At 35.7% G+C, this 12,172-nt stretch overlaps 1 protein-coding gene across 7 annotated transcripts; it reads right to left on the bottom strand.

Moving 5' to 3' along the window:
• Nucleotides 1–210: 210 nt before the first annotated feature.
• Nucleotides 211–10,611, bottom strand: polk (polymerase (DNA directed) kappa). 7 transcript variants are annotated; one of them, XM_081365388.1, is made up of 14 exons: nt 10,101–10,603; nt 9,201–9,320; nt 8,629–8,781; nt 8,423–8,554; nt 8,201–8,345; nt 7,148–7,345; nt 6,147–6,271; nt 5,903–6,069; nt 5,735–5,767; nt 5,502–5,598; nt 4,875–5,046; nt 2,702–3,752; nt 2,320–2,371; nt 211–1,255 (listed from the first exon to the last, which is right to left on the bottom strand). In XM_081365388.1, the coding sequence occupies exons 1-13, from the start codon at nt 10,245–10,247 to the stop codon at nt 2,341–2,343; spliced, it is 2,571 nt and encodes an 856-aa protein (XP_081221514.1). In that variant the 5' UTR covers nt 10,248–10,603; the 3' UTR covers nt 211–1,255; nt 2,320–2,340. The 7 variants fall into 7 exon arrangements, with proteins under 7 accessions (XP_081221514.1, XP_081221513.1, XP_081221512.1 ...); XM_081365387.1 differs by having other exon boundaries at nt 217–1,255; nt 2,709–3,752; nt 7,148–7,342; nt 10,101–10,610; XM_081365386.1 differs by having other exon boundaries at nt 217–1,255; nt 2,709–3,752.
• Between the last annotated feature and the right edge of the window lie 1,561 nt (nt 10,612–12,172).

Genomic DNA, 12,172 nt, shown 5'->3' with positions numbered 1-12,172 from the left:
ACCAGCTGGATGGTTTTGTTTGCACTGAGAGCTCACGCCCAAAGACATGCGCTCTCACCCAATGGAAATACAGTTAAATGGCTTCAAGCACTGATTGTGTTACAGTATGCGTGTGCAGCTATAAGGAATGAGGTTATAAGGTTATTATGCATATACACTACTGTTCAAAAGTTTAGGGTCAGCAAGAAATTTACACTGTTACAAAATATTCAAATTAATGTTTGTTGTTTAGAACTTTATTCAAGGAATCCTGAAAAAAAAAAATGGTTTCCGCAAAAATATTAAGCAGCACAACTGTTCTCAACATTAATAATAAATGTTTCTTGAGCACTAAATTGGCATATTGGAATGATTTCTAAAGGCTCATGTGACACTGCAGACAAAACAGCCATTTTAAATGTGTAATATTAAACATTGCTTTAAAAAAAAAACTTATTTAAATCATAAGAGACAAAAATATTTAATACATTTTACCTAAACTTTTTGAATGATAGTGTACTTTTCATTCCTTCTAAACCTGTTTAAATGGTCTCCAAACTAAGAAAAAACTCCCTGATATATTTCCATCCTTTAAAACACAAAACACCATTGTAAGATTAAAAGGACAATTTTTAATTATTTGTTTTTTACATTCATTTGAGGTGCAAATTAGAAGATACAATTACAATTCTGCATGTGTACAATTATGATACTTCTGTATATATTTGTTATTTAGATGGTAAATCTTATGTCATGGTCTAAAAATCGCTTTGCACGCCCATACAAAAATAAATGCTAATTTGTGTTTGTATGCAAAGAATAAAATTATTTAAAAGATATTTGAGCCATCACTCATGTATTAATGTAGAATTAACACCAATGATTTACATAAATATAGAAAGAGGAAAGTGCAAAAGTATATTTTTCACCACACAAATACACATTTCTACAAATACAAAAATATACCCAAATAGATCTTCAGCTTTTGTGTCAAAGTATATGATGTTCCCAGCAACATCTCTTATCAAGTGCCATCTTATTACCTGCTTTTCTTCAGTTTGCATATTTCTGACTCGCTCCTTCAACATATTCCCTGAAGTGAATCCCTGAAGTCCTCAAGGATTATCATGTCGTTTCTTCATAAATTAAAAGATTTCTGGAATTGTAACAGAATTAGACGTTTTGTCTGGTGTTGCCTTTGAAGAACTTGTCGATTGTGTGTTTTGTGCTCAACACTTTGGTTTTCTTTGCGGGAGGAAGAGGAGATGATCCTTGCCTGTAGTTAAAATGGAGAATACATAAGAAACAACAATAATAACTAGATACATTAGGGTTTAAGAGTTTGTGGTCGGTAAGATTTTTAATGTTTATGAAAGAGGTCTCTTATGCTCAAAATTAAAATAAACAGTAAAATTGTGAAATATTAAAATTTAAGAGAACTGTTTTTTTTTTTTTATGTATTTTTTTTCCTATGATGCAAAGCTGAATTGTCAGCATCATAACTCCAGTCTTCAGTGTCACATGATCCTTCAGAAATCATTCTAATATGTGACCCTGGACCACAAAACTAGTCTTATGGGTAATGTTTTTTCAATTAAGATGTATACATCATATGAAAGCTGAATACATAATCTTTCCATTGATGTATGGTTTGTTAGGATAGGACAAAATCTGGAATCTGAGGGTGCAGAGAAAAAAATAAAAAAAAATAAAAAAAAAAATAAAAAAAATAATCGCCTTTAAAGTTGTCCATTTCTATTGGCGATTGTGCTGCATCCACTCACAAAAATAATTGTTTTATATATTTAAGATGGGAAATTTACAAAATATCTTCATGGAACATGATCTTCACTTAATATCCTAATGATTTTTGGCATAAAAGAAAAATCGATAATTTTGACCCGTACAATGTTTTGTTGGCTATTGCCACAAATATACCCGTGTGACTTAAGACTGGTTTTGTGATCCAGGGTCAAATATGATGATTTGCTGCTCAAGAAACATTTACTATTATTACCATCAATGAACCAAACAGTTGTGCTGCTCAATATTATACATTTATTTTTGTGGAAACAGTGATAAAAAAGTTTTTTCAGGATCCTCTGATGAATGGAAAGATCAAAGATCACTTATTCAAAATAGAAATCTTCCAACATTGTTTAAATGTCTTTGTCACATTTTATCAATTTAATGCATCCTTGCTGAATAAAAGTAAAAAAAAAAGTAAAAAAGATTTTATATATATACATCTTACTGACCCCAAATGGTATGTATGTACAGTACATTCAAATGATGTTCTTACAATATAGAACTGTATTATTGCCTTTTACAGTTAAATACCTTTTGCTCTTTACTCTCACTTTAGAAACTCTGCCCTGGTCCCCCAATTGGCCTGCAAAAGACAAAACAACAAATGTATTATACTGATTGGCTTCATCACTGTCTCCTCTCCACCAGTAAGCTGGTGTGTGGTGGGCGTTCTGGCGCAATATGGCTGCCGTCGCATCATCCAGGTGGATGCTGCACATTGGTGGTGGTTGAGGAGATTCCCCCCTTCTATGTAAAGCGCTTTGAGTGTCGAGAAAAGCGCTATATAAATGTAATGAATTATTATTATTATTATTATTATAATCATTTCCCTTGACTTTCCATATACTTGTCATAGTATCATTGTTATTCAAATGTGATTTTTTGCATTCTTCAACATTTGCTTTTGACTGACCCCTTACCGCTCTTGAGTGCAGGCGTGTCTGAATGATCCACAGGAGGATGAGACCCTCTAAACTCCAGCAGAACTTCTTGGTTGAGACACATATCCACATGGCGGTTGAAGAGAGCGAGGTCACCGGTGCTCTGCAGCTGACTGCACACGGGACACGTCAAAGACGAGCCTTTCGAGTCAGATGACAACTCTGTGACAACAGCCTCAGGATTGTGTGTTGTGTGTGAGGCTTTAGAACTAGATTCAGAAAAAGGCCTCTTCTTATCAGGAACAACTGAACACTTTTCATTTATTTTTGTCCTGTGACTAAAAAATGGAGTCTTGAAATCCTTTCCGTCATCAGTTTCCACCACTGGCAAAGAGATGCTAGTGGACGGCTTCTCTCCATTACAGGACAGGTTGTGGCTTGATGCAGGTGGTTCACTGTTGAGCTCTTCCTTTCGCTCACCTGCATCCGAATCTGTGTGTTCATTATCCATTGCACTGCCCTTCAGACATTCATCGATATGGTGGTTGAAGGCTGTGAGGTTTACATCTTTCATCTCTCTGTTGCACACGGGGCAGGTGAGAAACTGCAGAACCTGGGTTGAGATTCTAAACGATGGCTTTAAAGTTGCATGTTTGTTTATGTATCCTGTTGCGTCTGTCCCCGAGTTTGTGTTTGTTGATGTTGTGTCTGATTGAGGGTTTGTTATTGGCAGAGTTGAAGCAGCTACGTCAGCACTACTGTTTGTTGTGTCTGTATCAGAGATGATGACAGACATTTGTTCCTGCTGCTGCTGAAGTCGTTTTGACTGCGCTCTTTGAAAAAAGGACTGCTGCTTAGGTGCTGTAGATTTGGGTATTTGCTCAGACACAGAAGGTACTTTTATCTCAGTGGACTGCGGCTTTAGGAAACTGGCACTATCACTGCTTCCTCCTGCTTTGAGAGCAGATCCAGGACACTGCGTGAAACTGCCTGGATCAGATCCACCTTTCTGCAGGAACCCCATTATACTCCTCTGAAGAGGCTTTTTATCTTCAACGCTGATAAAGCCAGACACTCGAACGCCTGTTGAAAATCACACATCTCTTCATAAGCATGAGCATTTCATAAACTGAATTTTACTATCTGAAACAAATACACAAAGTAGCTTCAGATTTAAAAAAAAAAAAAAATGTATCACTGTATTGTCGGATTCCTCATGCATGGGCAAATAAACCAATGATAATTTTTTTTTAGATTTCATATGCTTTAAGAAAAAAATAATAGTAAATTTTGGACATGATACAATAAACTTCAGACAAAACAAAACGGAAAGTTATGAACATACACTACCGTTAAAAGTTTGGGATCAGTACGATTTTTTTTATATATATTAATTACCAATGATACATTCAATTTATCAAAAGTTACTTTAAAGACATTTATTATGTTACAAAATATATATATTTTTAAATATCTATAACTTTCATCAAAGAATCCTGAAAAAATGCACCACAAAAATATTAAGCAGCACAGCTCAATTGATAATAACAAGAAATGTTTCTTGAACAGCACATCAGTATATTAGAATAATTTCTGAAGGATCATGTGAGACTGAAGACTGGAGTAATGATGCTGAAAATAAAGCTTAGGCATAACGGGAATAAACTACAGTTTAAAATCTATTCAAATAGAAAACAGTTATTTTAAACTGTTTCACAATATTACTCTTTTACTGTTTTTTTTTTTTTTTTTATCAAATAAATGCAGCCTTGGTGATCATTTCTTTCAAAACAAACAAAAAATCTGACCGACCTCAAAGATTTGAACAGTCGTGCACACACACGTTGTGTTTTCATATTTTATGAAGACTTTCCTTAGACACAATGATTTTTATACTGTACAAACTGTGTTTTCTATCACCTTACACTAACCCTACCGTAATATAAACTTTCAACATTTTTACATTTTCAAAAAACATCACTTGTATGATTTATAAGCTGTTTTCCTCATGGGGACCAAAACATGTCCCCACAAGGACAAGGATTTCAGATATTGTGGGGACATTTTGTCTCCCATAATGTAGGGTTTACCACACACACACACACACACACACACACACACACACACACACACACACACACACACACACACACACACACACACACACACACACACACACACACACACACACACACTAATATGTACCCATGAGTCTTAGCTTTAGTGGCTGAGGGCTGACACTGTCAATCTCAACTTTGAGAAGGTCTTTGGCAGCAGCATAGATGTCCTCCTCAGTGCAGACAGCATACTGCAGTGTAAACGCTTTAGTCTTCACTTCAAAGTTGACATTCTTCAACTTTAAAGTAACAGTTTTCCCCTATGACACAAATAAATTTCATGTAATGCATGTTAGACAAATATTTATGCACTTACTAATTGTACTGTGTATGGAGTCCAGATGACATTTCCTGAACTATTTCTGCACATAATATACTTTTGTTTTTTTTATCTTTCAGGGGGTCATACAGACATATTTATAATATGTATCAACCAAATGTTTAATACATCCAGCAACAAAAGAAAAGAAAATAATTGAAAGGTTTCCTTAACTACACAAATATGCAATCCACAAACACATGGTAGCACAATGATGCTGATATAACAAAATATCTTAAATGTAAATGAATGAATTGCTTAATAAAATATACTTCAAACTATCTTAATTTTCACAGTGATATGCATGTTATCACTGGCTATATATGAGGTTTGGTATAAAACTGGGAGAAGCTACTTTTACTTTTATTTAGCTCAACAAGAGGGCGAAACAGTTACCTTAAGGCCCTCTCGCTGTAGGTCCTGTGCTAGGTCATGACAGAGCTCCCTACACAGGGAATATTGCTCTTCTGCATCACTCATTTCCCCAAACGTCCTAAAGAAAATTGAATATAAATGACACAAATTAAATAAGGGATGGAGGAAACAGAATGTTGATTTCAAGTTTACACTAATGTTTGGGACTGATGCATGTGCTTAAGACTGTAAAAAAAAAACATTGAGCAGATTACCTCTCAGTGCTCATGCTTTTTCTTTCTGAGTCCCTGAAATAAAAGACCAGATTGTCCATAAAATATTAGAATAGTAATCTTATTCCATATCCAACATGTCGCCCATGTAGTTTATTGATATTACTTAAGTATGTTTGATGCTGTAACATACACATTAACACTGCACACCTCTCAATATATGTGGAGCCCAAAGCCAAAGATATGTGAAGGAAATGATGCCAAGAGGTTTCCGAAAAAAGCAGGGAAACTAACGCCATCTGCTGGCCAAGTTGAGCACAGCTGACAATACCCAAAGCAGCTAGCATCTTCTCAGTCACCTTTCCAACACCAGACACCTGGAATAAATAAACAAAAATATTAGGCCACGTCAATGAGCTAGAAAACAGCCAGGGATAAAAGGGGTCAGGCGGACCTTTCTGACAGGAAGATCCTTCATAAAATCCATCACAACTTGTCTCTCAGGAGGAATTCGGTACTGGCCATTGGGCTTGTTCTTGTCACTGCATACTTTTGCAAGCATCATGTTTGGGGCAATACCTACAACAGAGAATAATTAGAAATTTCGTACATACAGTATAAATACTGGACATACTTATGTTTGCAAGTTAAAGGCACAATGTGCAAGATTCACCACAAGAGGTCGCTTATGCAAAACAATAACAAAGCTGTAGCTTGATGACGCAGTGACAGAGTGTGGAACCATAAAGCTGTTTTCAAAGGTTATCTTTGGTGACAGAACCTGCAGCAAACAATAACGAATAGTTGTGGCCAATCACCAATGAGCAAAACAACTTCTGCATTTTTTCAGAAAGTGCACTTCTTTCCATGGTTTCTACTGACAGCTGAGGTTAAGGGGAGTATAACCCAATTGGCAGGCGACACAAAGACACGGGCCGTTTCACTGGTTAAAATTGCGGATTTCTCTGGATTTAAACGTTGTAAACATTTGGGATAACGCAAGTACACAAGTCAACAAAATATATAACATTGTTCTAGTGGTTTTTGGATATTTTAAAGGTGAAATAGGTGATTCTCTACAGAAACATTTTTTTTTGTTATGCTGGTTGAAAGTCTCCTCATATCCTGATAGCAATCACTATGTTAAGCAGTCTCAGTGTATTTATATAAATATATATCGTCTGTGGAAGGCGTAGGACCATAAAATGTTCGTTCAATCACTGCATTTGGTCCGAATAAAATGATACCACGTGTTCCCTACCAGTCAATGTGTGTTTGCATAACAAAGAGACGTGGCTTTGGGCGACAATTTGCAGGGAGGGTGGATTCGTATGCTTTCAATGCTAGCAGGCTAAAGTTAGCCTTTCCCAGATCACCTTTTGCACCTTTAATGCAAAAATCTTACATATTGTACCTTTAAGAGTAAAAACCAAATAAAAATATCCACTCCCTCACCTGCACTGGCAGTAAGAGACGTTTTCTGCTCAATACGGAAGCGCATCTCCCTCACAGCCTCCTCTGCACTTGTCCCAAACACCTCAGCTTTCCCTTCAGCTCCTGACAGAGAGGTCGAGGAGCAGGGACTGTCCTCAAACAGCACAGGAGACAGTCCATCTTTTTCCGATTCACCCGCAAACTTTCCTGCATCATCTTCTTTTCATCAGAATAAAGAACAAACATCATGCTAATATAATTGCTCATATTAAAAAAGACATTTATAATACATAATAAAAGCTTTCACAAAATAAAAAGTGGAACTCTTTTCAATCTTTTAGATGCCAACCACTCCCAAATATGATCATCCTTGTGTGAGTGAATTTAAAATGCAGCTATATTTTTTATGAATAAGGACCTAATGTATACCATAAAACTTTTTTTTTAATTTATTTAATTACATATTTGGTCTCACTTTGTTTTAGGAGTCTTTACTACGTACTTACATAAAATAATTTTTTGGGTGCAATGTATTTATTGTGTTCATGTTGTATTGCAAAACACTTTCTGCTATTGAGGTGGGATACGGGTAATGTTAGGGACATGCTAAGAGGTTTAAATTATGGGTTAAGGTAAAAGGGAAGGGTAAACAGTGTAATTATAGATGTACTTACTGAAATCAATTACAGAAATTACATGCAGATACTTTTTACAACGTAAAAATGTACACAATAACCACACCGTATAAAATGATTAATTTAAAGATTAATAGTAATTAAAGACACTTAATATAAAGTGGGACCAGATATTTATTTAAATTATAAATCTGTGCAAAATATTATTTGGAAAATATCTATATTATGTTAAATTACTACTTTTTTTTCTACTTCTTATAGTACTGTAAGATGTTTTTATTTATTTATTTATTATTTTAAAATAAATCTTTATTACAATTACAAATTTGTATTTATTTAAAAAAAAAATTACACTGCTCATCTACAATCTTTTCGACAGACCACAAATCACTTCCAGTTTGAAAACCCCTGCACTAGTCAGTAGACTTCTGTAACACACCTGTCTTGGCATCACACATGTGATGTGTTCGCATGGTCTCCGGCCAGAGCTTCCGCTGCTCCAGATGCTCAGTGATGTCCAGATAAGCCTCGTCCAGACTCACAGGCATGAAATGAGGGTCATACTCTGAGAATATCTCGCGTACCTTAAAGACAGACCCAGGCATGAGGAAACGACAGCAGATATGACTACTGAATGTCGCCGGACTAACATATAACATACCTGGGCACTCACTGCTCTGTATTTGTCAAAGTTGGTGGGCATGATAACTAGGTTTGGACAGAGCTTCTTCGCAATGAACCCTGGCATGGCAGCACGGACACCAAACCTCCTGGCATGGTAATTAGAGGTTGACTGAAATTGATAAAGACTATGTCAACACTGTGGACATGTGATGATGTTCTGTGAGTTTTGTTTCAGATTCTCACCAGCATGCTCATGGACCCCACTGCCATCGGTTTGTCCTTCAGCTCCGGGCAGTCTCTCATTTCTACGGCAGCATAGAACGCGTCCATGTCTACGTGAACTATCACGCGGCCCAGATCTCGACCCCTCTCCAGTTCACATTTTAGTTTGTCCACCTACGGAGCGAAAACTCTTAAACAACTGAACAGGTATGTGGAACTAATGCATTTCATTGTATATTTTGGGTACCTCTTTGTTTCTATATTTTATACCTCTTTGTTTCACTCCTGTTCATATTTTGCATAAAGACAATGTAGCTTATCTTAGGATCATTAAGATTTATTGCATTGTGACAATAAAGCACAATGTAATAATATCACGATGTAATTATCATGACCGTAAGGCATAATTCACACTGTTCCTACAACTGTGTAAAACATTAATAAGACTCATCCTGTCCGGACAAAACGATTTCAAATAATGATTTCAAACTATTTAAATAATACATCCTATTTTCAATATGATAGCATTTCAGTAATAAAACTCAGGGTGAAATTGTCATAAGATTTATGACAATCATTACAGAGTTGATTACCTCTGCTTGTGCTTGCTTCATCTGTTCTTTAGTGATTCTTGCTTTTTGCTCCATCATTTTTTCAATGCGCTGATTCACCTGCCGCTCCTTCTTAAGTTCATTCTCATAAAATTTAGATCCCTGTTATTCAAAAGAACAAATTTTTTTTTTTTCAGCTGCATTATAAATGGGTCAATGTCAACACTGTCCTGAACTGTAACTTGCTACTGTTAATTTCATATAAAAGTATTTAAACATTTAATGAATTTATAATATTAACCCTCGGTTTCACAGACAAGGCTTAAGCCTAGTCATAGACTAAAATGCATGTTTAAGCTGTTGTAACTAAAAGCAACTTGCACTAGCATATCTAAAAATGTGTCAATTCCATTGCTTTGTCTCAAGACCAGTAATGTTTTTTTTTTTTCTAAGGCACATTTAAAAATTTTTTTTTAACTAATTGAACTAAAGCCCAATCCTGGCTTAATCTAAGCCCTGTCTGTGAAACTAGGCTTAATCTATTTAAAACACACATTTTACTTAAATGAAAGTGATTATAGCACCTTTTTTGTTCTCATATTAATAAAAAAAAAAAAAAAATACAAAATAAAAAAAAAAAACTTAAAATTTGATTTCATGTTATTTATTAAAAACGAATATGTAAATAAGTGGGTAAATAATAAATCTAACAGAACAAAACTATAATGATTAGCATAATAATGTAACTTGATAGAAACTTAATGACATGCCCTGACAGGCCAAACTTCACCCATTCACATCAATATAGCCTAAATATTAATTGTATTTGTGTCTGATCTGCTTAAAAAAGCTTAACGTCCACGTTATTTGTCAACTAACTTACACACATATAAATACAAGTATAATACTGTATAACTAAAGTAGATAAATAGCTGTACAGACCTTGGAGGTTTCCAGAATGACCTTGTTGATCTTGTCTCTGTCCAGTCCCTCCATACCAGCCTTGTTATCATTGAGAGCGATCCTGGAGAGAAGATCAGCTCCAGAGCTGCTCACACTCACAGCAGCATCCTGATGGTGATCCTCCATTCCTGCTACTTTCACTTCCTTCACCAAACTAACACCTGCGACCCAGTAAGCGACCTGCCATGGATGCTAGACGTCGAAATATTGAGGCAAAATGTTGTTGTTATTTCTATTGACAGCTTTTCCTGTGCTAGTTATCCTAGATATATATCACTGAGTGCATTTTAAAGCATTTGCTTTTAATTGAATTACGTTACTTGACTGTCTTGCAGATATATAGCTAAAGAAACATAAACTAGTCAAGGATCCATGGGTTTAGTCAACTAAAAAACAAAAACGATATAAAAGCGTTATTTTCATGTATTTTCCAAAGCCCCCATTTTTGAACGTCTCGTTCTCGAAAAGGAACGCACCACCATGAACGTCTTTATCGCCACCTGCTGTACTGGAATATGAATATGAGCTGGACGAGGGGGTCACCCTATTTTTAACTCGAAATAAACAACAGAACAAATGGCGTCTCTTTTTCATAGTGGCCTTCAAGGGCGCAAAAACGTAATTTGGAATTCGTTCACAATAAACAAAATGTCACATAGCATTTAAAACATACATGAAACCCCGCATGGTGTATGTTCATATTCCAGTACAGCAGGTGGCGATAAAGACGTTCATGGTGGTGCGTTCCTTTTCGAGAACGAGACGTTCAAAAAATGGGGGCTATGGCTTGTCAAATAACGCTTTTATATTATTTTTGTTTTTTTAGTTGACTATAAACCCATGGATCCTTGACTAGTTTATATTTCTTTAGCTATATATCTGCAAGACAGCTAAGTAACGTAATTCAATTAAAAGCAAATGCTTTAAAATGCATTCAGTGATATCTATCTAGGCTAACTAGCACAGGAAAAGCACAAGGTCTGCACAGCTATTTATCTACAGTATTATACAGTGGGGAGAACAAGTATTTGATACACTGCCGATTTTGCAGGTTGAAATCTGTAATTTTTATCATAGGTACTTCAACTGTGAGTGAAGGAATCCTAAAACAAAAATTCAGAAAATCACATTGTATGATTTTTAAGTAATGAATTAGCATTTTATTGCATGACATAAAAGAAAAGCAGAACATAATATTTGGTACAGAAACCTTTGTTTGCAATTACAGAGATCATACGTTTGCTGTAGTTCTTGACCAGGTTTGCACACACTGCAGGAGGGATTTTGGCCCACTCCTCCATACAGACCTTCTCCAGATCCTTCAGGTTTCTGGGTTGTCGCTGGGCTATACGGACTTTCAGCTCCCTCCAAAGATTTTCTATTGGGTTCAGGTCTGGAGACTGGCTAGGCCACTCCAGGACCTTGAGATGCTTCTTACGGAGCCACTTCTTAGTTGCCCTGGCTGTGTGTTTCGGGTCATTGTCATGCTGGAAGACCCAGCCACGACCCATCTTCAATGCTCTTACTGAGGGAAGGAGGTTGTTGGCCAAGATTTCGCGATACATGGCCCCAACAACGGAATTCTTACTGGTTGGTAGGTGATAAAATACTTATGTCTTGCAATAAAATGCAAATTAATTATTTAAAAATCATACAATGTGATTTTCTGGATTTTTGTTTTAGATTCGGTCTCTCACAGTTGGAGTGTACCTATGATAAAAATTACAGAACTCTACATGCTTTGTAAGTAGGAAAACTTGCAAAATCAGCAGTGTATCAAATACTTGTTCTCCCCACTGTACTTGTATTTATATGTGTAGTTGACAAATAACATGGACGTTAAGCTTTTTTAAGCAGACCAGACACAAATACAGTTAATATTTAGGCTATATTAATGTGAATGGGTGAAGTTTGGCATGTCAGGGCATGTCATTAAGTTTCTATCAAGTTACATTATTATGCTACTCATTTATTATTTATTCATTTATTTACGTATCCATTTTTAATAAATAACATGAAATCAAATTTTAAGTTATTTTAGTAAAATTTGA

The sequence above is a fragment of the Scardinius erythrophthalmus genome (assembly GCF_964197995.2).
Source record: "Scardinius erythrophthalmus genome assembly, chromosome: 5".
NCBI classification, from domain to species: Eukaryota; Metazoa; Chordata; class Actinopteri; order Cypriniformes; family Leuciscidae; genus Scardinius; species Scardinius erythrophthalmus.
Note: the sequence above shows the minus strand (reverse complement) of the source record. Positions and strands in the feature narration are given on the sequence as shown.